Source organism: Zootoca vivipara, chromosome 9 (genome assembly GCF_965207765.1).
Source record: "Zootoca vivipara chromosome 9, rZooViv2.hap1.1, whole genome shotgun sequence".
Lineage (NCBI taxonomy): Eukaryota > Metazoa > Chordata > Lepidosauria > Squamata > Lacertidae > Zootoca > Zootoca vivipara.
In genome coordinates, this window is record NC_142592.1 from 8,084,842 (window position 1) to 8,112,032 (window position 27,191).

At 43.6% G+C, this 27,191-nt stretch overlaps 1 protein-coding gene across 1 annotated transcript in view; it reads left to right on the plus strand.

The window, feature by feature from the left end:
- The window catches only part of ABCD2 (ATP binding cassette subfamily D member 2), a 40,336-nt gene extending 14,331 nt beyond the window's left edge, over window positions 1–26,005 (plus strand). Inside the window, exons 4-10 of the mRNA XM_035126486.3 lie at window positions 3,239–3,407; window positions 9,298–9,392; window positions 13,582–13,727; window positions 18,968–19,113; window positions 20,174–20,258; window positions 21,312–21,437; window positions 23,637–26,005. Of these exons, the coding sequence (XP_034982377.1) occupies window positions 3,239–3,407; window positions 9,298–9,392; window positions 13,582–13,727; window positions 18,968–19,113; window positions 20,174–20,258; window positions 21,312–21,437; window positions 23,637–23,847 (978 nt within the window). The 3' untranslated portion in view covers window positions 23,848–26,005. The remainder of the gene's footprint in view (window positions 1–3,238; window positions 3,408–9,297; window positions 9,393–13,581; window positions 13,728–18,967; window positions 19,114–20,173; window positions 20,259–21,311; window positions 21,438–23,636) is intronic.
- Window positions 26,006–27,191: the final 1,186 nt, after the last annotated feature.

A 27,191-nucleotide genomic window follows, 5' to 3' on the forward strand; every position in this document is an offset into this window, starting at 1 on the left:
CTTCAAACCTGTGCGGGCTTCCTGGTGGCAATTGGTTGGCCACTGTAGGAAACTGGGCTCTGGGCTAAATGGATTTTTGCCTTGATCCATCAGGGTTGCTCTGATGTTCTGCATGTGCTTCCTAGCGCAACTAATATTCCTCTTTCTTAACTGGTGTTGCTGGTCCAGATGTTTCGGCCTACTTCCTTTCTGCCAGCAGATGGAGACGGCACATTACAGCTTAGGGTTGTCATAATTTGTGGATTGGGAACTTGCCAGCTTTCAGAATCTTTCCCCATCGCACACCCCAGAAATTTGGGTGTGGTTTCCTACGTTTTTGGAAGACAGGCTGAGCCAGGGCCGAAGGCACAGGAATAATTTCAGCCGCCATCTTATAACAGAGGCATCGCGGAAGAATCAGATAAGGAGTGAGGGCCTGAGTAGAATGAGACAACATTATTCCGGTGAGGGTGGGTGGGATTTGCACTGAAACATTTTCCTACACGCAAAAATCCAGGCAACTTTCTCCAGTGAAATTGGGGGCGAGGGCAGGTCGGGGAGGAGTGCTTCCACTTGGATGTTCAGTGTTGAATCAGCAGGTTTGGTTCACTTGTGTTTAATGGGGTTTTCACGCAACACTGTCACCCAATCCTTGTCATTCAACATCTGCCCTGTGAGGAGAAATAAGAGGCCGAGGGAAGGAGGCACACAGAACATCAGGCCTCCTCCAGCCAGACTGCTCCTGCCTCTCCTGGGCAGATGGTATCCATTGGGATACTACGAGGAGGAGGAAGGATGTGCAGGAAGCAGACACAATAGGGCCTGCTCTAGCAGGACTGTTCCCTCCCCACAGCCAACTTTAAATGTTATCTCATTTGTTTTAGTCCCTAAAAATTGTAAATTGACTTGGATGCCTTAGGCAGAAAGGTTGTACATAAATACAAATTAATGATGATGATTAATTGTTATTATTTATTTCACTTGTGGATCTTCTGTCTCTTCTCATGCTGCAAAAAGCAGTCTTTTAAAAAGAGAATGGAAGAATAGCACCGTTTTCACAATGTAGATGCCTTTAGCACTACTTGTCAATCTTTTTTAAAATAGTGGGGTTTCGACATGGGCAGGAACAGATCAGGAAGGGAATTTATCTCTACTTAACACCCATTCATTATAACCCTTGTGGTGGGCAGCATTTTATGCCCCCATTTTTGTTTTTTAAAGTCAATCTTTCAGTTATTGCTCAAATGCTTTTCTAGTTAAAGAGAGGTGTATAATATCGTAACGCTATGGAATTCGTGTTGTGCAGCAGTATGGGATTAGAGCAGCATGTTGTTGTAGCGCTGGACATCTCTTTTCGGTTGTTTTTTTTTTAAGCCAGAAAAATCCTACAGCTGTTGTGAGGGACAGAAGTTACAGGCAGGTCCCTCCCATCTTAAGTAGCAGCTCGTCGCCCAGCGCGAGTGCTAGTGGGGAGGGAGATATCTCCAGCGGAGACTCAGGAAGTGGTGACCGAGGCTCAGGCAAGGTAGCGGAGCCCATGCCCAGTGTGGGAAGGGAAGTGGGAGGCAAGGGAAGAAGGCCAATCCCGCCGACCCCGGAATTGCGCAGGAAACGACGGGGGCGGAGATTCAGTATCCCTAGACTACTTTGCTGGAAGAAAACGCGTGAATCTCCATTCGGAGGTTCTGACCCCTAACTGACAACATGTACATAGTACTGTTCTGCACTGTAAATAATCAGCACTAAATAAAAGGATGAAAAGACAACGCTTTGAGGAGTCGTTACTCTAGAGTAGCCGCTACCGCGTCTGTGACAGCAAAGTAGTCTCGGGATACTGAATCTCCGCCCCCGTCGTTTCCTGCGCAATTCCGGGGTCGGCGGGATTGGCCTTCTTCCCTTGCCTCCCACTTCCCTTCCCACACTGGGCATGGGCTCCGCTACCTTGCCTGAGCCTCGGTCACCACTTCCTGAGTCTCCGCTGGAGATATCTCCCTCCCCACTAGCACTCGCGCTGGGCGACGAGCTGCTACTTAAGATGGGAGGGACCTGCCTGTAACTTCTGTTCCTCACATCTGTATTTAAAAATCTCTTGAAAAATAAAAGCAGGGATATAAAATGGTTACAGTGGATGCATGCTGTGCTGAATCTGGCATGTCCAGAACATTGCAGGACGTAGACATAAAAAAGATCACAGGGTGCTTGAAAGTGTATTGTGTGTGTCCAATAGTAGTTTGAATGTAGTTGTGTTTGACCTGATATGTGTGTGCATGCACACATGCATGTAGATCAGGGGTCAGCAAACTTTTTCAGCAGGGGGCCGGTCCACTGTCCCTCTGACCTTGTGGGGGGCCAAACTATATTTTGAAAAAAATATATGAATGAATTCCTATGCCCCGCAAATAACCTAGAGATGCATTTTAAATAAAAGCACACATTCCACTCATGTAAAAACATGCTGATTCCCGGACCATCCACGGGCCGGATTTAGAAGGCGATTGGGCCGGATCCAGCCCGTGGGCCTTTGTTAACCTACCCATGATGTAGATGAATCGGGGAGTCCACAACAGACCATTAATCCAGTTTTCGTTCACATGAAAAATCCCCCCTTCAAATAACATCTCAAGCAAATGTTTCCGGGATGGAAAGAGGGTGTGGGGGGCACGCGAATAAATTGGTAAACAGGCATCAAACCCTACTTTTAAATCAAACAGTGGGGTGTCCTGACACTTGCCTAGAATTTAATGTTTACGAGTGCATCTGAAAGTGTGTCTTTGACAGGCAAGCAGGAGGGCATTTGGCCTAGAGTTGCTTTCTGTATCAGTCATCAGATGCTAGTTGAAGCCAAGTGAATGGTGTTGCCTTTCTCTAAGAAGTTGTGCAGCAGAAATGAAAAAGAGAAGTACTTATTCTTTCTTGAGGTTGTTGTTTATTGGTCCACAAATCACTTACAGACAGCTTAAAGCTGCTGAAGTTTCTCCTGCCCTGCCATCCAGTGGTTTTCAGGTGATGATGTCATCATCATACTCTACAACCGCTAAGAAGCTGAACTTTGATAGGAAGCTCCTATCTTTAGGAAGAAATATCTGAATGTCCATCAAAATTGGATTCATTGCTTTCATGGAATTATCTTGTTCTCCTTGAATAACATAGCATGATACACATAACACGTTAGTATACATGGTAGAGTAAAAGCACTTGCTACAATAATTCGTTGGCACAGTTTTGTTTTTAATCTTTGCAATCGTTTATCGTTTTGTAGGTCACAGAGTTAGCAGGCTACACAGCTCGTGTGTACAACATGTTTTCAGTCTTCGATGAAGTGAAGAGGGGCATTTACAAAAGGACAGTTGTTTCTCAAGAATGTGAAAGCAACAATAAGAAAACAGATAAAACAGAGCAACATATCGACGGCCCATTGGAAATCAAGGGTAATGAATGATGCATTTATATATATATATATATAAGATTCCTCTTTAACAGCATGCAATTTGAAATTGAAACCCTGGGACAGCTATTTAAACAAAACTATCCACTTAATTCCTTCCCTTTGCCTAGATTGAACAATAGATTCTGGTACCTTCTGGTCCCCGCCATGCAAATTCCACATCCAACTCTTGGCTTTTGCAAACTGTTTTCTGTGAGATGCTAAGGGCTGATCTATGCATTAAAAAAGAAAAAGCAACATGGTACCTGATTCCTGTGGGTGCACCATTTCAGATGGAAGGGGACATACCTGAATATTCCACCACTTCAAATTCCCCTGCACATGGAAACATAGTATGTCAGGAAAATAATTCTAGTTTAGGATTCTCCATGATATGATGAAAAATGTGGCAGTGCATTACAAACTTTCACCTTTCCACCTTGGTACAATCCCAGGAATTGTATGAGTACATTTGCGTGAAGGTCTTCTGCTAATGGAATTCCAATATTTTCATTCAGCTCTCCCTTTCTCTGCTTTTCTCCTCATCCCTCTTACTTCTCATGGTACGCGATGCTGCTTGTCTTCCAGTAGCCGTCTCTTAAGGATTTTTTGTAACTCTTCTTCAAATACTTATTTTATTTCCTGGCTTATCCAGAAAACATCCCTCCCCATTATCTCCCTTCTCTTTAACAAACCTTAGTAAATACTCTTTTCTTGTTCATTGCTTCCAATGCATACTCTCCACACACCCCAGCTGATTTTTTACAGCCCCTCGTTCTGTCTGTTAACATGTATATTATTTTGGGGGTCATCTTGCTCGCAGGAATGTTAAATGGTGGCTTTTAAGGTGCTGCCTTAAATATGTATTGAATTCCACAGCATCCTAGCATGTTGTGAAATAGTGTAGGATTGGAGGACTTACTCAAACTAAGAGAACTTGTTGATGATGATGTTTAGCCGTGTCCAACTCTTCGTGATCCCATGGACCAGAGCATGCCAGGCACTCCTGTCTTCCACTGCCTCCCGCAGTTTGGTCAGACTCATGTTGGTAGCTTTGAGAACACTGTCCAACCATCTCGTCCACTGTCGTCCCCTTCTCCTTGTGCCCTCAATCTTTCCCAGCATCAGGGTCTTTTCCAGGGAGTCTTCTCTTCTCATGAGGTGGCCAAAGTATTGGAGCCTCAGCTTCAGGTTCTGTCCTTCCAGTGAGCACTCAGGGCTGATTTCCTTCAGAATGGATAGGTTTGATCTTCTTGCAGTCCATGGGACTCTCAAGAGTCTCCTCCAGCAGCACAATTCAAAATCATCAATTCTTCGGCAATCAGCCTTCTTTATGGTCCAGCTCTCACTTCCATACATCACTACTGGGGAAACCATATCTTTGACTATATGGAGCTTTGTTGGCAAGGTGATGTCTCTGCTTTTTAAGATGCTTTCTAGGTTTGTCATCAATTTTCTCCCAAGAAGCAGGAGTCTTTTAATTTCGTGACTGCTGTCACCATCTGCAGTGAACATGGAGCCCAAGAAAGTAAAGTCATGTCCTCCATTTCTTCCCCTTCCCAGGAGGTGATGGGACCAGTGGCCATGATCTTAGTTTTTTTGATGTTGAACTTCAGACCATATTTTGCGCTCTATTCTTTTACCCTCGTTAAGAGGTTCTTTAAGAGAACTTACTGAAAAATAATTTCTGGTTCTGCAGTGAGGTTTCAAATCGTGAGCAGTTTTCTAAATTGTAACCACATTTTCTGGTTAAGTTTTGTGTTCTGAGGATAGTTCTCCCAGCTCTCTTTCAAAGTCCATGGGTTGAAAATTACAGCCTTTCTATGTAGAATGGAGACTGTAAAGGAGACAATCTCGACTTTAGATATTTCTAACTACATCTCGGATAGGTGTTTCACCCTATACCATTATGTCTCCTTCACTTCTCATGATCAAAAGTGTGTAATTAATCAGTTATATAGCCCACTACTGTGTTTACTGTAATATACAATTATAGTGGCATACAACAATGGGGGTTAGGGAAGGTCATTCTATAAATACATTGTCAAAAGTGTGGCTATAACATAGCTGCCAAGTTTTCCCTTTTCTCGCGAGGAAGCCTATTCAGCATAAGGGGAAATCCCTTAAAATAAGGGATAACTTGGCAGCTATGGGCTATAATATGCTGCTGCTGCGGCTTTAGTCGTTCCCTGGTTACAAATCTGGATTATTTAAAAGCATATCTGAACTCTTGTTAATCTTCAGAGAAATGCTGCCAGACTTTATAATGAATCTATTGTTTATTTTACATTAGGAACAATAGTTGAATAGTTTTAAACTATTTGGAACAGTTTTAAGTCTTTGAGAAAAGGTATTGCATTCATTCAGTGATATATTCTTGTCACGAAGAAGGGTTTCAGTATTTAGGTTAGACATGTGGATTCATATAAGTTAAAAAAAGAAAGTCAAATGGCTCTGCCTTTCTTATTACTTTCTGAACTGTTTCTGCTCATCTGTAGCGAAGCATGCTTTGGATATCGAAATACGATGCTAAACCAGTGAATTCAGAAGCTAAAGGCTGGTTTCAGTGCAATGTTTAAGATCAGATTCACAGAGAGAAACAGCTGTGAGACTCTTGTTTAGCATTAGGTAAGGCAGTGCCCTTCGCACCCAGCCAAAAGGAGACAGGCTAACCTTTCTGTGGCCCAACACACAACACCGTATTCTAGCTAAAGGCCGGAAAGAGCGTTCATGCTCCATCTGCTGGGACTTAAAAGAAATAACCACGCAGTGTGCTTTAATGCTGTTTAATCACCCCTAATACCATTCATTCTCTCTAATGCTAAGTGAAGGTGAAGCCAAGGAGTGCTTTGCAGACTTAGAAGATCCTGAAAGGAGAAGGGTGGGTTCAGAGTTGTGCTATCTAGGAGCCCCCTCAGAGTTTTAAAGTGCAATGGCAGGTGACCACACAGAGCAAGGGGTAGCAAAGGATGTTGTTGAACTACAGTTTCCATCAGCCCCAGCCAGCATGGCCACTGGTTAGGGGTGATGAGTACAACTGCATTTGGAGGGTCCTGTGTGAGTGCCTGGAGGCGGTTGGAGGATGGATGGCGGCTAACAGATAGAGGTTGAATCCTGACAAGACAGAACTACTGTTTTGGAGGACAGGAGGGCGGGCAGGTGTGGAGGACTCCCTGGTCTTGAATGGGGTAAGTGTGCCCCTGAAGGACCAGGTGCACAGCCTGGGAGTCATTTTGGACTCCCAGCTGTCCATGGAGGTGCAGGTCAATTCTGTGTCCAGGGCAGCTGTTTACCAGCTCCATCTGGTACGCAGGCTGAGACCCTACCTGCCCGCGGACTGTCTTGCCAGAGTGGTGCATGCTCTAGTTATCTCTCGCTTGGATTACTGCAATGCACTCTATGTGGGGCTACCTTTGAAGGTGACCGGGAAACTACAACTAATCCAGAATGCGGCAGCTAGACTGGTGACTGGGAGCGGCCGCCGAGACCACGTAACACTGGTCTTGAAAGATCTACATTAGCTCCCAGTACGTTTCCGAGCACAATTGAAAGTGTTGGTGTTGACCTTTAAAGCCCTAAATGGCCTCCGTCCAGTATACCTCAAGGAGCGTCTCCACTCCCATCGTTCTGCCCGGACACTGAGGTCCAGTGCCGAGGGCCTTCTGGCGGTTCCTTTGCTGCAAGAAGCCAAGTTACAGGGAACCAGGCAGAGGGCCTTCTTGATAGTGGCACCCGCCCTGTGGAACGCTCTCCCACCAGATGTCAAAGAGAAAAACAACTACCAGACTACAGAAGACATCTGAAGGCAGCCCTGTTTAGGGAAGCTTTTAATGTTTAACAGACCATTGTATTTTAATATTTTGTTGGAAGCCGCCCAGAGTGGCTGGGGAAACCCAGCCAGATGGGCGGGGTATAAATTATTATTATGATTATTATTATTTATTAACTATCCCTGACAGAGGCAAGAGGATTGTTGCTGCCCTCCAGCAACTGCTTGGGAATAGAGGGAAGTGACAGTAGTTTCAGTGCTTCAATTACTCTTGGCCAGAGGCTACAGAAGACTGGTCTCTGTGGGGTTTAGAGCTAACACAATATAACGTTTTTTAATGGGCATCATGCAATAGATATTCCTGTGCATCTAGCTTCCCATGCAGTGGCTTAGTGGAGATGGAGCAGTTGCCAATTGCTTGTAAAGGGCCTTTAACGGCTGTTCATTCCTTTTTTTTGCATTCCATTTTTCTACACAGCAAATCGTGCTCAGAGCGGCTTACGACAAAGAAAACAAGAACACATTTCAAGCAGACACCGAAAAAACAGTTTCCTAATAGCATAGCGAAGCAATATAGGAAATGTAGCAAAACATAGGAAATCAACGTAGCAAATATAGCAACATAAAGAAAGCCGTGTTTCAATACTATAAATAGAATAAGATGTTGTTCAACATGCAGCATCCCATAGCACAAATAACAAAGGAGCTTCACAGTTCTACCTTAGTCCGGTGTTTCCCAACCTTGGGTCTCCAGCTGTTTTTTTGGACTACAACTCCCATGATCCCTAGCTAGCAGCCCCAGTGGTCAGGAGTGATGGGAATTGTAGTTCAAAACCCAAGTTCGGGGAAACCCCGCCTTAGTCCTAGAAACACCCCTCCCATGGTGTTGCTCAGGGTCCCTCTCCTGCACCCACTTGCAAGGCTTCCAAGGGCAAGGAGTGGATTAGCTACAAACGCCCCTCCCATGATGCGGATCAGCAAAATTCCATAGAAGGGAAATGAGGAAACTGAGGAAATTCAGGTGTCTTCATTCTGAATGAGAACGGAACCGAGGGCCTGAACAAAGGAGGAATAATATCAATCATTAGTTGATCAAGAGGAAAATCCATATTCTCGACACAGCAGAATTCAAAAGTTACGTTTGAGGAAGCATAATAATGCATGTTCATCACATCAAACATTCTCAGACGTGGCTTTTTCCTCTGTAAGTTCCTTGCTCCTGGAAGCAGGGTGATTTTAATTTGATAGCCTGGCATCTTGGTGAATATACATTACAGCTTTCCCATCTGGAGATGGTGGCAAAAACATAGAGTAAATACTACATACCATATTTTTCCGTGCATTGGACGAGGTTTTTTGACACTAAGATCATGTCAAAAAACTGGGGTCGTCCAATACACGGATAGTGGAATGGGGGGGGGGAGATGCGGCTGTGTGCAGGGAGCAATCTTAGGGCTCTGGCTAGTGGCACACAGCTTCTCCCGATGCCACAGCGATCTGGGGGCACTGGCTGGCAGTATGCAGGAAATGATCTGGGGCAGGCATCCCCAAACTGCGGCCCTCCAGATGTTTTGGCCTACAACTCCCAAGATCCCTAGCTAACAAGACCAGTGGTCGGGGAAGATGGGAAATGTAGTCCAAAACATCTGGAGGGCCGAAGTTTGGGGATGCCTGATCTAGGGAGTGATTCCTGCCTGCAGCTGCGTGAGGGGAGAGGCTCAACAACTTTGGGTCATCCCCCATCATTTTCTTAAAATTGAGTCCCCCAAAATGGGGGGGGTCCTTATACATGGGGGCGTCTGATAGACGGAAAAGTACGCCCATCCATGTTTGCTGTTCTTATACTTGGTGTATGAGCGACATCCATGAGGTTTGTTAAGATGACCACCAGCTGAGTCACAAAAGCTGAACATAACAGCCAGCCATCACAGAAAGTGTGGTGATTTTCAATGGAGGCGTTTCGCAGGGAGGTTGTCCGCCAACGATCAATGCATGCATAAGCAGCCCTTGATCTGACGATGCACGAATAAGCCCTCCTAAGACTGACAGCTTTTTGTCTGTCTCCCTGTACATGTGTGTGCTTCACTAACATGTTGTATTTTTTGTTTGTTTGTTTTACTTGTAGGAAGAGTAATAGATGTTGATCATGGAATTATCTGTGAAAATGTTCCTATTATTACCCCAAATGGAGATGTGGTGGCTTCAAGGCTAAACTTCAAAGTAAGATGATGTGCAAGAATCTTCCGACTGTGGCTACCACAGTTAGCACAAATGCAGCATGCAGTTCATGTACCTTCTGTTAATTAATTGGGCAACAATATAGAAAAGAGGGGAAATCAAGCAAAGCAGACATAGTGACTCAACGCTAGAAGCAGATGCTTACAGTTTCTCTGAGTTACAGGGAGACAGGATTCCCCTTCTCATGCAGCGGCCCACACATTAAATCAATGTGCAGAGGAGAATAGGCATCTATTGGTTTTGCCTCTGTCCATTGCAAAGAGGACGAGAAAAGCCTATACATGCATAGAAACTATTACACATCTAGGATCAGTACTTGTGGTACTGTATAGATCTATACAGGCCCCATGTAAGTACAGTCCTTACAGTCTATGAGTGGATCATAGAATCGTAGAGTTGGAAGGGACAGCAAGGGTCATCTAGTCCAACCCCCTGGACAGCAGAAATCTGTTGCCCAACATGGGCCTCGAACCCATCACCTTGAGATTAAGAGTTTCGTTCTATACTGACTAAGCTATTGGGAATGGGGTCACTGGCACACAGCCCCTTGGCTTAAGGACAAGGCCAGCTGCTGCAGTCCTGCCACCCTCAATGCATTGATTTAAATGTGTGGACTGGGGTGTGCAAGGAGGGCTAGACAGTGAGGATGGCCTTTTTGTATTATCATGCCTTTTCCAGGTTAATAACGACAGCTGGAACGTTCAGAGCACCTAAGGGCTACTCTTGGGTTCCATTGCTACCGTTAGATGTCCTGTCTTTACTCCCTAAGTAGACAAGTAGTGCTGCTGCTTGCCTTAAAAACATTATCAAGTCAAGAAAAGAGTATTAAAGTTGAGTGAGTGCTCTACTGCTGAGACAGCCTTAAGGCTTCAGAATCCATGATGCTGAGGGCCAGGGAGATGGAAAGCATGCTTGATAGAAGGCTGGAAGTATTAACAAAAACCTACTGGGTTTGGTTTTTGTTTTGTTTTTTTAGTTACTGAAATGAATTTTAACTAGCTTGTTTATACTTCTTTAATCTATCCCATCATTCTGGGCCGGATGATAGTATACATTCCATACATATATTATTTCTCAGCACACTTAAAGCACCCAGATTCCCCCAAAGAATCTGTGGAAGGATTGTTTGTGCCGGGAATTGTAGCTCTGTGAGGGGTGAACTAGAGTTCCCAGGATCCAGGTGGGCCTGTGGGTGTGCTTAATACGGATGTGACCCCTTCACTTAGCTTTGCAGCAAAAGTTAGTTTTTCTTCACTTTCATCCAGACACCTTTACTGAGAATTTTATTTTACTTTTTTATTTTATTTTTATTTTATTTTATTTTATTGTTAGTTAGTTTGTACCCTGCCCATCTGACTGAGTTGCCCCAGCCACTTTGGGCAGCAGCTTCCAACATATATAAAAACGTAATAAAACATTAAATATTTAAAAACTTCCCCATACAGGGCTGCCTTCAGATGTCTTCTAAAGGTTGTATAGTTACTTATCTCCTTGACATCTGATGGGAGGGCATTCCACAGGGTGGGCGCCACTACCTAAAAGGCAAGTGGCCAGGTTCTACACAAGGCAAGGTGTCAGCCTCTACTTCACACAGTAATTGCAAAAAACAAAACACTATGGGGATTTCCCCCATATGCTGTGGGAGAAGAAATGTGTTCTGAAATTCTCACTTCTCCAAAAGTGTTAATAGCATAGCGCCTCTAAAGAGACTGGGCCCTGAGATTCACGATCTGTCTTTTTGCAGTCTGTAAACAAGGATTGTATATCAGTAAACTGATCCTGTTCCTTTTAAAAGTTGGTAGGAGCCTTCAGGATTTGAAACATGGCTCTTTTCCAGCCAAAGCTCTCAAATGGATCTTGAGTTTTAAGGAACTAGGCAAATGTACAGGCTACGGAATTGCAAACTTCGGAGCAGAATCATATAGGACATGGTTAGTAGGGAGGGAATTTATTTTTGTGCTTCTGTGTTCTTGATACTGTTTCCTGATCCTGACACATAAGTGCTTCAGCACCAATATGCACCCGAGAGTTTCTCTGGCTTTCCCATTCATTTTAATGCATCATCTGCACGCATTAATTTACGCGTGTTGTGTAGTTCCATCCGCTGAGATGAAGCAGGACTCACCTAAGCAGAGGACATCATAAATGGCAGAGTATCAGCAATGGAATTGGACTATGTGGTTTTCCAGATAGCCCATAATTTTTCCTCGAGAATCCTTTTAGGGACTTCCTCCACAGTAAAGAATAGAAGCATGTAGCCTCTCTCCCTACATATGCATATATCCACGTGATATCATTGTTCCACGCTTCTTCCTCATGGGGTGGTGGGGTGAATCATATGTAATAATAATAATAATAATAATAATAATAATAATAATAATGTATCCGCTACTTCACCAAGTGGATGGCATTGCATGGCTTCATATGCAAATCAGCTGTTGACCAGTTGATGTGATAAACTTTTTCAGCCACGTTAATTGGCTGAGAGCTGATCATGTAGATGCCATGCGCCAGCAGTACTTTATACCTGGCAAATTAGTAGGTACACCTTTATTCCTAGAACTTTCAGTACTAGGAAATTACACCAGGAAATCTTTCACACTCCCACCCATAGAACATCTTAGTAGGGAATTCCTGGTAGGGAATGTGTGCTAATATTGCATCCATGTAGCCAGGGCTGATCACGTGGGTCTTCCTCGCCTGATCAGCACTTCCCTAGGAATCATAGATTTGTAGAATTGCAGAGTTGGAAGGGATGAGGATCAGCTAGTCCAACCCCTGGCAATACAGGAATATTTCAGCCAATGTGGGGCTCGAACCAACGACCCTGAGATTAAGAGTCTCCTGCTCTACCGACTGAGCTATTCCTCATTTGGCAGTACAGTAGTGGAATATATATCAGATGGAAATGACCCAAGCAATTGGCAGTGCTACACAATGATAATATTTTGCACACAATGATATGAGATTGTGGCATAGGGTATCAGTTCCCACTCTTCTCTCTCTGTGTAATTAGTTTTTTGGGGGAGAGGGGTTGTCTCATACTTTATTAGCACTACTGTATAACGTTTATGATTGTTGTAACTATACATGGTCTCTTTAAAAAGAGACACTTTCTAAGTGCAGATGGGGTAAAAAATCTGACAAAAAAATTCCATGTTTATATATAGCTTTACTTCCTCCGCTCTGATATTCATTTAGATCTAAATATAAGCATATGCATTTTCACTAAAGACAAATTGCTGACATAGAATGAGATCCTAGATTTCCCATATTAATCTCACTGCATAATGACGACCGCAAAACTCAAAACATTGTGAAAAGCAAATATTACGATTTTGACCTTAGTGTGGTCAAGTCACCCAAGGAAAGGTTTTGTCCTAAAACTGTAGGCTCAGTCTAAGTAATATTGGGACTCTCATTGATTATGGCACATGTTGCATGGGCGTGTTTTTCACACATCCGTTTTTTCAGAAGCCAAATGTTCCTACTTAGTAAAAAATAAACTGCAGTTAGTTTATAGCCAATAGAGGACGCACATGGGAATAAAACACAAGCTATTAACTATATATATGAAGCCACTGTTCTTGGTTATGGTAAATGGGGCTCCACATTTATGCTTCAATTGCCTTTTTCCTGCCCAAGCCACACTGGGAGCACAGAAGACTAGTCTAAGAGTGTCTTTTATGCACATGTTTCTCAGCGATCCACACAATTGACCTCTTTAATATTATGTTTTGGGGGAAATTGCATCAGGACGGCAGTGAAGAAGAATGCTGCAGTGGCTTTATTTGTGGTGTGTGTTACTCTGCCCAGTTTGGACTCAATGCTAAACTGTAGTTTAACATTCCAGCTTGCATCGCTCTCCCTCCTCACCTCTTTCGCTGCAGCAACAAGAAAGAGATGGGAAGCTTCCGCTTCCATGTTAGATTAACCACAGTTTAGCATGTTGCTTAAGCCCTAAACTGTGGTTTGTGATAACTATGGTTGCTTGAAACAAGCCTACTTCCTAAGCTGTAGTTTGAAGTTCAGAAAGAAAACCATAGTTTGTTGAGATGCATTGTCATAACTCTAAGCTTTGGTTAATGTTGCATCCAAGTCAGTCCTGTGTTAGATTGTTGATGGAAATAATTGCTTTCTCAAAGGTTATTGTGCTTCTCATAACTTGTAGGTGGAAGAAGGTATGCATCTTCTAATCACTGGACCTAATGGTTGTGGGAAGAGTTCTCTCTTCAGGATTCTAAGTGGTTTGTGGCCTGTCTATGAAGGAGTTCTTTACAAGCCACCTCCTCAGCATATGTTCTATATTCCTCAGAGGTTTGTGATTTTACTTGTATCCGTATTTGCAAAACAATATATTTTTTATAAATTACACGTGTTTCCTGATTTTTGAACATATAGTCTATAGCTCAAGGCAACTCAGAGGAACAAAACATTAAAAACAGTTAACCAGTATAAAATTATCAGAGGTCTACGAGTGTCAGCTGGGCTTCTTTGATTTCTGGGATTTGCGGTGTGTGTGTGTCTGGCAGGTATTGATTTTAGAAAAATGAGAGAAACGCCATAGTAAACAATTGTTGACAGCCTTTTTAAAAGGCTACACTAGCTTCCACTAGAGCAGGCTTCCTCAACCTCGGCCCTCCCGATGTTTTGAGACTACAATTCCCATCATCCCTGACCACTGGTCCTGCTAGCAAGGGATCATGGGAGTTGTAGGCCAAAAACATCTGGAGGGTCGAGGTTGAGGAAGCCTGCACTAGAGTGACACTAGGGATGCTTCTCAATCTCTATAAACAGGAAAAATCAAAAGGAGGATTATTGAAATTTTCACATTGGCATGGTAGGTGGGAGGATATAGGAAAAGAGAAGACTTACTTATCGCCAGATACAGACACAGGGTAAGCACCAATTTGAGGAATACTTAAGATGGTCCAACAGCAGATTATTGCTCTATCTTGACAAAAGAAATTGGGGCTTTTAAAGATGTTTGGATCTTCTGCAATAGCTTGATTAAAAACTGCCCACTCCTAACATGAAAAGCACATTAGCTCTTACCTAGCTGCTGAAAGCAATGGGAGGGTTGGTATTGTTGCTTTCCGTGAGATTCAGTCATGAATAACTCTCAACTGAAGTGGGGACAATGAGCGTAAACCACCAGGAGGCTTTTCTGTGTGAGTATCTTTCAAGGGAAAGGGGCTACTTAGTGGTGTGAGGGGAACCAGTAGCTGCTAACTACAACTCCCATCAGCCCCAACAAGCATGGTCAGTGGCCAGGAGTGATGGGAGTTGTAGTTCAGCGACATATGGAGGGCCAAGGGCTCACCACAACTGGGCTAGTGCAGGAAAGCATCAATGGATTTATGTCATTATTTATGCCTTCCGTCTTCCCAAAGTCACCCAGGGCAGCCAACATCAAAAACATCAAAACAATACATTTTTTAATGTAACAAAAACCTATTGAAAACATTTTGAAGCCACCTAAGAACATTTTTAAAAATAGGATATCTAGAAGCTTACTCGTTTCAAGTTGTCTTGACCTGTATCTTTTAGCCATCAAATGCCTGGGTAAACAGGAATGTTTTTAAACTTCTCCCGAAAGTCAATAATGAAGGAGACATTGCAGCCATTGTCTGCTTGAATCTTACTCAGCACAGTTTGCAAATGCCACTATTTGTATTGGATTTCTCTGAACTAGTAGACCAGCCATTTAAGGCAACATGCTGTGTTGCCTTCCTAATTAAATGTAGCCCTAGCTGAATCTACTCATACTGGGATTGTCTTGATTCCATATCGTTTAATTGAGAATTTTGCTTGCCTTAGTCCATGAGAGCTCTCCATTTATAAGTGAGTACACAGATAGCCTGAGGAATTGTTTTTGTATCATTGTGCCTACTGATACAGCATGAGATACGGCCCAGAAATTTGACAATGCAATTTACCATTATAAAATGTATAGGAGTAACCTGGGCAAGTCTCCAAGAGGGAATATTAGCTTTAGAGATTAACTGTCATTTTCTCCCCTACCATCCCAGGCATTCTGGCCGTCTCCTAATTAGAACCAGGGCTTAGAGATAGAGAAATCCCAGACACGGATTATATTTCCTAAAATACTTCGCACAGCGTCAAAGTTGATATTTATAATGTCCCTTGCCTGGGAGGTTTTGAATGACAGAGGATTTGGTCAAAGTTAAGGAACACATATTTACACTTGCATCCTAAGGTGTGTGTAAATGTCACATAATAACTTTTTAAAAACCTTTTTTTAAATAATAAAAACTATGTAGATTACACCCAAAGCAAACATTTTGTACATAATTTTGCTTTCTTCATTTAATTGATATTGCAGATTATTTTAATACTTGTTGCTATTACTTATTACATTCACCAGCTTATCTAATAATAATAATAATAATAATAATAATAATAATAATAATAATTTTATACCCCACCCATCTGGCTGGGTTGCTCCAGCAACTCTGGACAGCTTCCAACACATATAAAAACATGGTAAGCTGTCAAACATTAATAATAACAGTCTGACCCAATACAAAAAATAACAATAACTTTAAAATAAACAACTTGTATCAAATAAAGCAAGATTCAACAATCCATTAGAGTCTAGCAGTGCACAGTAAAATTAAATATCAGCAAATAATAAACAGCTTACACTTGTCAATTACAATAAAGAATTACTAAACTACAATCGACAAAAGCAACGGTTAGTCACAATGCATAAAATACCACAAACCATACAAAACCATGTAAAAGGATGGACTTGAGAATCAAGGACATGCAACTTAATAAAATTATTATTTTTAAATATCCCTGAACTCCTCTCTTCCCAGCTGCTGCTGCTGCTGCTGCTGCTGCTACTGCTGCTGCTGTTCTTCAAGGAGCTCAAGTGCTCAGGGTCCTTCCCCTCCCCATGTTTTAGATAAAGATCAGCCCTGTGTGGTAGGTTAAGCTGCGATAGCATCACTGGCTCAAGGAGCTTCGTGGATGGATTGCAGATTTCAGTATCCAATACTCAGACCCAGGGCTAGCAATATAACACACACACACACACACACACACACACACACACACACCAGAGCTTTTGGAACCTAGCTCCCATCTTCACTGACCCTGGACCTGATGGATGTTTTATTCCAACATCTAGAAAGGACCACATTGGGTGCCCCCTCCCCGCACTCTAACCATTCCTCCCTACTGGGTTGTATGGTGCAGTAGAATATTTCAATTCTTTATGCACAGCCTTTTCTTCAGAGTTCCCTGACTCCGAATTCTGTCTTCATATGCTTAGTAAGAAACATAACTATAAACTAATTCAGCTACCCACACCCCATTTCAAATATCTACATGTCTTGCGTCTACCCACTGAATACTTTTTTTTTCAGTCGCCATATCTTAGTGGTTGCACATATTTGCATAGTTTTGTCATGTCAACCTATCCCATCTCAGTTCTGCACGTAGTTTAGAATGGTTTCACATACCGTATTGGCCCGAATATAAGCCGCACCCTTAAAATTCAAGGGGGAGGGAGGGAAAAAAGACCATACCCGGATATAAGCCGCTTCCTTAAAGTTCCACAGGCACTCACACCCATTCCGTTTTACTATATATCTGTTTCAGCAGCAATATCGTAAAAGCCCATTTTTGTTAGGTCACGAATTTAAGCCACACTTTTAACTTTTCACGGTCGGAATTTGGGGGGGTGGGGAGTGAGGCTTATATTCAGGCCAATACGGTAAGTGGTTCTGCCTTACTGTAGATTTGCCCAGTTTTCCTGATGTGCCTCCCAGCTTGAAACAGATATTGACATCTATTTGTTAGGTGGCAGTTGTTCAAATACTTGGAGTGGCTTGTATGTACATAATAATAGCAATAATGATCATGTCAGCAGCAGCTCTTCCTCAGTGTGCTCCCTAGTGGTGATGTAACAAGAAAGTTGACTGCCCTTTTTACTTGCTGATGTCACGGTCATGCATTACGTTCAGGCCATGTGTTCTTCTAGTCTTTTCCCCAACTCTATGGCTCCTCCATTTGGCACCTGAGCCTTACAAAGGAAGCGTTACAAAGGGCAGGAAGTGTCCCGACAGCTGCTTGAGATTCCACAGTGCTGACTTTATAGTGATTGACAGCCAGCTCCCTGCTGCGTCTCCCCAGTGGGCTTGAATCCCTGACGGAGGCAGTTTCTGATTTGTGCAGCTTCAAGGGAGCCAATAAAAATTTCATGAAATCAAGGAGCGTTGCTTAACCTGGCTTTATCATTCAATCACACGGCTTCCTTTCCAGATTAAGGATTTGTGCTCTTTCTGCGGTCCAGTTGTTTATTGTGCAATAATATATTTCTGCCTGTGACGGCGGCTTCTAATTATGCATCGTGCTGGGAAAGCTCTATGATCTGTGCCCCGTAAACTATGTTAGTGGGTGTAAGGTAATTATGCTCAGGCTTGGTAATTGAGCTCCTTGAAATATTTAGCAGGCGCTCTTGGATATTGGAGAGGAAAGCTTACTGTTGGCTATTTTAGGCTCAAATCAATTATTTATATCTGGAGAGAGTTGTGGAAACTGCAGCTTGCCCTAAAATACCCTTGAACTTACCGTATTTCAATGGAGTGGGAGAATGCTATAGAGATTATTACATCCATCCAAACTTACCTACACTGTTGAATTTATCTTAATGTTGCCAATGTTTTCAAGTATACACAATTTCCCCCCATATATTCAATAAACATTTTCCAGTCTTCTCTAAACGTATGTTCTTCTTGTTCTCTTATTCTACATGTTAAGTCTGTAAGCTGTGCATATTCTGTCAGCTCTAGTTGCCATTCTTCTTTGGTTGGGATCTCACTTGTTTTCCATTTTTGGGCTATCAAACCACGGGCCACAGTCGTGGCATACATAAATATCTGTTTTTGACACCTGGGAGGAGGAAGGCTTTTGTAGCTCTTCCTGTTTAGGAGGATTCGGTGGCCAGCCTGGGTGGGTAGGACCAGTCGAGCACCTGAGAACTAATACATCCTTGAAAAATGCTGCAAACTGCAGTCCTAGTGGTTCACCATAGAGAGCAGCAAAGAGCTGAAGGTTCCCTGCTTACCTAAGTCCTGGGAGCTCCTGATAAATGTATACAAATAATCAGTTGTCTTGGAAAATGGGGTGTGGGGCATCCTACTCACTGTTAGATGTGGGCAACGCTAATTTCAAAAATGAGAGTTGCACGGTGTATCTGTAAGAAATTGAACAGGAAAATGCATTCCTACTTTGATACATGCTTTTGTGTGCTCAGGCAAGGTGACTTTTGTGCGAGGGATACTGTGCGGTTCTTCTTTATCAGGTGGGTTGCTCTTGAGCCACAGTGATCCACGTCGCTGCACTGCAATCTGTTCTGCAAACAAGGCATTGTTCCCTAGAGTGTGTTTACTAAAACAGTCACCCTCAAATAATTACAGTATTTAGAAGCACTGCATTTAAAGCATTATTCGCTGTTCAGAGAACAGCAGGGTTGAGATGTGACTCCCCGGGAGGCGGCTCATTTTCTCTCTGCTGCTTTGCAGACCTTACATGTCCATTGGAACTCTGCGGGATCAAGTGATCTATCCGGACTCTGTGGACGACATGCGCGAGAAGGGCTACCAAGACCAGGATCTGGAGTGCATCCTGCAGATAGTTCACTTGAATCACATAGTGCAAAGAGAAGGAGGTAAACATTTGAGGTCTCCTTTTTCAAATCTAGCAAGTTCAAGGCTGCCCCAATAATGTCAAGGTAAAAAGATAAAGGACCCCTGGACAGTTAAGTCCAGTCAAAGGCGACTATGGGGTTGTGGCGCTCATCCCGCTTTTAGGCCGAGGGAGCCGCCGTTTGTCCCCAGACAGCTTTCTGGGTCATGTGGCCAGCATGACTAAACCGCTTCTGGCGAAGCGGGACACTGTGACGGAAACCAGAGCACACGGAAACATCATTTACCTTCCTGCCACAGCGGTACCTATTCATATACTTGCTTTTGAAGGCATGCTTTTGAACGGCTAGGTTGGCAGGAGCTGTTACAGAGCAACGTGAGCTCACTCCGTCACGGGGATTCAAACCGCTGACCTTCCAATCGGCAAACCCAAGAGGCTCAGTGGTTTAGACCACAGCGCCACCCGCGTCCCAGTAATGTCAGACACAACCTGCACACTTAGAGGGAAGGAGGAAGGGGTCTGTTGGGAGAGCTCAGCATCTGCCTTCAGTCTGGAAAGGTTTCTGACTTTGCAAGTAATTAATAGCAATATAATTGTTGCTGGGTTTCCCCCCAAACCTGATGACGTGCTCAGCGCCATTGCAGGATCCCCCAGAGAAGGTGGCAGGGCAGATGCTGCAAGACCACAGATAGCTTCAAGGAACCATCTGTAGGAACTTGGCTGTAGTTGAAAGCAGACTGAGCCTTTTAAGCTCAGTCTGCTTTCAGCTTTTAAGCCCATTCCCAGGCCACCTCTCTCAGGCTGCAGCCCTTGTGCAGCTCATCTGCGCTGGGCATATGTTTATAATCCAAATTTATAAAAATACCAAAAGTATACGTCCATTTGCTACTTAAAGCTGCTCTCTGAACTCCAGTTACCTGGAAGTAAGCTCCTTAGAATTCAGCAGGACTTTCTTCTGAGTAGACATGGTTAGGATTGCACTCTGAAGCTGACCTTTTAAAGGCAAAAATGGAGAAAAGAAAGAAAAGGAAGTTTAAATCGGGAGAGTAAAACATACCTGTTCTCTTTGGGTGCCTTTGAAGGGTGGGATGCTGTTACAGACTGGAAGGATGTCCTGTCCGGAGGAGAAAAGCAGAGAATGGGCATGGCTCGGATGTTTTACCACAAGTAAGTAAATTTTTCCCCAAGTATGAATAGGATGGACATAGGTAGATTGTGTTGGCATTGCTCAGGGGGTCCAAGGCAGAATAAAGCACATGGTGCTGTAGAGGGCCCAATTCAAAGTGCTGGTATTGACCTATAAAGCCTCAAGACCTTAAGCACCGCCTCTCTCCATACAAACTAACCTGGACCCTGCACTCGATTTTTGAGGCCCTTTTCTATGTTCCCCTTCCCTGAGAGGTTTGGAGGGTGGCAACACGAGACTTTAGTTGTTCCCAAGTTGCTCTGTACAAACAAGAACCTTGTCATGTTGAAAAACAAACAATTTAAAAACCATTTTCTTAAAAGAGTAGGTCCAGCAACTTGTCTTGCCAAGCTGACAGAAGCTGCATTTAAGTAAGTTTACTTGTGGCAGGTGGTTCAGAATGCTTTGAAATTAAGGGACAGTCCATGCAGATATCGTCAAGCACATGGTGGGGGAAATAGCTCAGAAGAGACATAATTTGGGGTGAAGAGATCGCTGCACCAGCTGCTCCCTGGGGGCATCAGGAAAAATACTTGATGCAGACCTCCGCCTTTCCATAGTCCATATAATCCTTGGTAGCATTTTGGAAGATCATCTTCAACTTTTTCGGAGAGGATTGCTGAAATCAGTTTTGCAATCCGAAGGATCCCCATTTGCTTTGCTCATAGTGATCATGAGAGCAAATCACATTTCACGTCAATTAAGTCTGTTTCAAGTTCAAATGTGGATCGTTCTCATGGGTGCACAAACCTTGAGCTGCCTTGAATTTCTAATATGCGGGTGTCCGATGTAACTTTTCATTTAGCTTGCAAAAGCTACCTTGGGCAGCCTACCACATCAAAAGGGGGAAATTGCATTCAATATATAGCTAAGATGATTGCTCTGAATCAAAAATTTCAGTGCATGGGTGGAGAATCCAGTGCACACTTGAATGCAAGTGTGATTCGCGCGAGAATGTGCATCCTTGTTCACCTAAATCATGCCTCTTAGCCGTTTCAAAAAGTGAATAACTATTTGTTTTCCTGCTTTACAAGGCCCAAATATGCATTGCTTGATGAGTGTACAAGCGCTGTCAGCATTGATGTCGAAGGAAAAATATTCCAGGCTGCTAAGGGGGCTGGCATATCCCTGCTTTCAATAACACACAGACCATCTCTTTGGTGAGTCTTTATGTAGGACCTTTTTTAAAAAACCTTGTTGCCGTGTAGGTTTCATCAGGTACTGTATTCACCTCACAATTATGTGGCATTCCCAATCACAGGGAGACTCTTGAAGCAAACAGCACATATTGTTGGCATCTGTCTGTCTCAAGAGACTATGAAGTGCACCTCCAGGGGTGAAGTCAAACCACTGTGTTAGCAGCACTGAAGTGACCTCTCCGGGGCGCAAGCCTGGGTAGCGTATCTGGAGGTCCAGGGCTGCCGAGACAACAAGACCCTCATCTCGGCCTCGCTGATGTGGTCCAAAGGAAAGCAGAGCAATATGTTTGGCACCAGCTTCGCTGCAGGAGTTGCCAGAAGGAGGCGTACAAGGCACCATCCAACCGTCTTAGAGACTCCACTCCAGCTTTGTGTGGGGCTTGCTCCTTAGCCTTTTCTTCTTCCAAAGATATCCTGCAAGGCAGTGAAGGGTTAGGGCTTCCTGTTTCCGCCTGTGCCAGGAATGGAGGTCTCCCCCGACACCGCAGGGAGAATCAGACAGAAATAAACAAGAAATGATGGGGTAAACTCGTTATTTGAATTCCTCTCTGGGTGGGAGAGTAATGGGCTCTCACCTGCAGATTACCCTGCAGTCTAGCACTCCCTTCTCTATGGAATGCGAGGGAAGGCAAAGGCACTGGGTGTATGGAGCACTCTGAGAGCCATAACCTCTGACCTGCTCCTGGAAGCAGAGGATATTCTGCTAATTGGGCTTTAATTGGAGTAAAGTAAAGGCATGTGCTAGAGGCGATGAGACAACAAACTGCGGAACATCTCGGCTACAAGGATTTAAAGGTTGGAATTGAGATAAGGTTTCATTCGGTGCTAAAGACTGTGGGGAGATGGGAGCCTAAGGTTGCTTTTCAAAGTTTTTCTTCTACATTTCTAATTTGGCAACCGTCCTTGGAATGCAAGGTTAAAATATAATATAGAAAATGAAGGTTCAAGAAACTGGATTAATAACATGAAATTTATCATCAAACTGGAACCATGTTTGAGAGGAATGGAATGGAGAGAGAGAGAAAGGGGGGGAGTTTCACCCTTTGAAAGGACTATGTTGGAATATAGAACGAAACCACCCCCACTCTCCATTATTTTCAAAGAAATGCGGAGATAGACAGTTTTGAATGTAATCTAACTGGAAAGATAACCGACTATAAATTTTTCAGCTGAAAGGAGGAGAGGAGTCTGCCAGCAGCAAGGGCAGAGGTTTTCTTATTAGTTATTGGCAGTTTGGAATTGGACCCCTCTTCCTAGGTTGGGGAAAAATTGGTGAGGGCAGTTTATTTGTTGGAACAGAGGAGTCTCTTACAAGCTATTAAATCACGGGATGAAGCAACGCAGAGGCTTTTGGAAAACTGAGAGAAAACCGCTTCCTCCGAGTCATGATGGGAAATATCAACAGGTGGAAGAATGAAGGACACAACACCATATATGGTTGGGACAGCATCATGGTGGTGGTGGGGAATTACCACACACAGGAAAGAGCAATGATTACAGGCTGAGTACCTCACTTGAAACATTATAAATTACATAATATATTAACAGAAATTGAAACCATAAGATTGTAGTTGTTGTATAAAGGATTACTATCTTGAAGGGAATGCAATTGAAATTATTAAGATTTTGGAACGCAGAAAACAAAACAAAGAAGAACCCATCAAAACTAGCACATGAGGAAGTCACTTTTACTAAACTGTATAATTCAGTATATAAATAATTGGTTTTAATAATTGTATTAATTGGATAAAATTGGCATTGTTATAATGAGGCTGTTATTGGAACGATATTGGAAAATCTGTATCTATCTAGATATAGATATATCAAAAAAGGCAGTGAAGAGTTTTCCTTCTCCTAGACGGGCTCCCTTCCCAGGTTGACAAGCCCCATCTGCCCCTCAATTCCCTCTGCAACACGTGCAGAAACAGTCTTCTTAATTGTTGAAGCCAATGGAGGTTGCTCTCTGCAGACATAGCACTAGTTTCTGAAAGTTGTAATTCTTGCAGCTTCCACGCTTTCACAAATGCTCTTCTCAATGAACCCTAGGGAACTTGTTGCATTTCTGGTGTCTTACTGAGAGTCTACCTGCTCATCATGGTGCTCCTGTGACTTTGAGATTTTGTTGCTGGATTTCTCAGTGTTTCTTTTCTTCTCCTGCAGGAAGTACCATACACACTTGCTACAGTTTGATGGGGAAGGACACTGGCGCTTTGAACAGTTGGACAATGCTATCCGCTTAACCCTCAGTGAGGAGAAACAAAGACTAGAATCCCAGCTTGCAGGAATGCCAAAAATGCAGCAGAGACTGAACGAACTTTGCAAAATCTTAGGGGAAGATTCCGTGCTTAAAACAATGGACAAAGAAGAATAAATGTTTTTAGTTAATTTCCCCACCCCAATTTTTTAAAAAGTTAACAATGCACTTTGATTTCTGAGAGACAATGGTTTGCATGCACCTGATTAGTGTAGACTGTAAGGTATTGGCCACAAACTCAATGCTTCAGATAACTGTCAACTTTATAATGTTAAGGTAGAAAGTGGTTCAAACTAAGGCTGTCCTGAATTTTAGTGAGTTCTGGTTTTCAGTGTGAAAAAAAAAAGGTTATGGGAAGGTGTATGAAAAGGCTCTTGCAAAATCTTCTACCTTCCTAATACAGTGGTACCTCGGGTTAAGAACTTAATTAGTTCTGGAGGTCCGTTCTTAACCTGAAACTGTTCTTAACCTGAGGTACCACTTTAGCTAATGGGGCCTCCCGTCGCCACCACACAATTTCTATTCTCATCCTGAAGCAAAGTTCTTAACCCGAGGTAGTATTTCTGGGTTAGTGGAGTCTGTAACCTAAAGCGCCTGTAACCCGAGGTACCACTGTATGCTGCTGGTTTGATGCAATTTTTAGGGCTTTGTTTTCCCCCCCAACTGGTTTCAGGCACAGCACGACAGAGCAAATCAGATTTGAAGATGTGACAACATGCTCTGAGTGCTGGGGGGCAAAAGAGGCAACCGGATTTAACTCCCAGTTCAGAGGAGGGTTGTGACACAGTGGGAGAGCACATGGGTTGCATGTAAACATCCTATGTTCAATCCCCAGCATCTCCTGGTAGAGACCTAGCCCTGAAGACCCACATCCAGTCATTGTAGGCAATATTGAGCTACATGGACCAATAGTCTGACTCAATGTAGGGCAGCTTCTTGTATTCCCTAGATTTCTTGCTGTATGACAAGTTGTTTGCTGCCAACTAGTCCATGTTGTGCGTTCTGATGTTTGACAGTTAGGGACAGAATGAGAATGTAAGAATGCTGAAAATTTACATCCAGAGGCAGATCTAACGGATGAAAGTCTACATTTGGGTATGCATTAGTTGCGCATATAAATTTCAGGTGCCATGCATCAATTTTGCAATGTATGTGCATGTGTATCCAAGTGGTTGCCCACATTATGTCCTAACTATGTATTCAGCTATCTGTATTTATTCAGGACTGGCTCCTGGGTTGAGTAGGCTTTGGGCAAAGTGCTGTTGGGCAAGCACTCCTTTGCCATGGTGCCTCCCTAACATTTCTGGGGGTCAGGAGGGACATACAAGGGTGGCTGGAGGCAGCAAAGAGCCCAAATGCCCCAGAAAACCTCTGTTTCCAGGACACTGTTGGAAACAGGGGTGGCATCCACCACCTGCGTTGTTCTTAGATTATTATTTTAGAGCCCAGACCAGTAGTCAACCATGATACGGGGCCTAGTAGATTCTCTAAGGAGCCCCCAGCTGAATCTGAGCCCACAGATCTAGATCAGGGAACGATCTAGGATCTTTTTCCCAGCCGGCACTCACCTGAACTCATTTCCAGCACCTCTCAGGTGAGCGCCATTGCCATTATATAAGAGAACAAGGGAGGTGTTCATGGTGAGTTCCGGCACCTCTTTTTCTAGAAAAATAGCATCAGTAAGACCCTAGCACCCACCCCCATGGGGGCACTGACATTTCTTTGCAAAACAGTGCAGAAAATTCACTGGAAAAGTAGGGCTTGTGTCATGGTGGTGTGTGGTGTGATAGAACTGTTTGCAAAACACGCTCCTCCTTTTCAGCTCGGCACTAGTTTGAACCCCAGAAAATTATCAAGAAATGCACTGTATATATCAATCATTATAGTTACGGTCGGTGCTCCTGGGAAGCTCCTTGTGTGGTTGGATTACCGTGACAGATTCTTGCTTCAAAGCCAGGAGGTAGAATATGATCTCCCACCATCCTGCCATGCGCATATGATATGCCTGGTGTATTCTGCAGGCATGGAGTGACAGAAGGGCAGGGCTTGGTGAGTATGCAGGTGCATGGGGGAGAGGGGGAGGCAGAATATCACATATATGGAGGGGGGGTCATTTTTTATTTTAAAAAACCTGTAAAAACGATATTTGCAAATAATAACACATGCATGTCAGCAGCTGTGCTTTCCTAGGAAGCAACAAAATGACAGGCAGCTTAGAAGATAAGGGGATGGCCCTGGCCTTTCCATTCTGTGCACGAAATGGCAAGTATGTCGCAAAGAAGAAATTTGGAGGCTGTTTTCTACTCTTGCACTGGGAGGCATGCACCTGCGCTCTGTAACGGCGATGGGCACTCGTATCTACCTCTCACTTTTCCTCAAAGGAATTCAAGGTGATATACTACGAGTTCATTCCATTTATTTTCACAAAACTATACGCTGCTTCCCTTGTTGCTCATATTTTAGTTATCACTGTTATAGCAATAGAGGGAGACCATTGTAAACTGCTTCAAGATGACAGGTGGTTCCTATAATGGGCCGTTTGGGGTGTACCAGCCACATGCACAGAAAGTTAGCATATACACCAATGCAAGGTTCGCTGGCTGCTATTTTGGCAAGGTTATGGTGATTTCTGATTCCTTTTTGTATTTTGGAAAGAATGGTCTATCCTTGGAAAATGGAAGGTTACTTTCGATTGGGTTCTGCTGCTTTCCAGGCCGCCAAATTCCATATTCCAGGCACCTGACTTGAATGCCCATTGCTTGTTGGTTCTTCCACCGACAAGGTATAAGAATTTGCCTTCTATCAGGTTAGACTCTGTGTCCATTTAGCCCAGGGGTCAGCAACCTTTTTCAGCTGTGAGCCAGTCCACCGTCCCTCAGACCATGTGGTGGGGCTGGACTGTCTTTTGGGGGGGAAATGAACGAATTCCTATGCCCCACAAATAACCCAGAGATGCATTTTAAATAAAAGGACACGTTCTACTCATGTAAAAACACACTGATTCCCAGACCGTCTGCGGGCCGGATTGAGAAGGCAATTGGGCTGTATCCGGCCCCTGGGCCTTAGGTTGCCTATTCCTGATTTAGCCCCATATTATCTACACCAGGCATCCCCAAACTTCGGCCCTCCAGATGTTTTGGACTACAATTCCCATCTTCCCCGACCAATGGTCCTGTTAGCGAGGGATCATGGGAGTTTTAGGCCAAAACATCTGGAGGGCCGCAGTTTGGGGATGCCTGGTCTACACTGACTCGCAGCAGCTGTCTACTAGAGTCTCAGGCAAACGTATTTGACATTATTTGCTACCTCATGCTTTTGGTTGGAGGTGCCAGGGATTGAATTTGGGACCTTTTGCATGCCAAGCATGTGTCCTGCCACTGGCCCTTACTCCCTCCTGCATGTTAAAATTATTATTGTGCATCTTAGTGCAGAAGCAGATGATCTGATTCTAACCCTGCTGT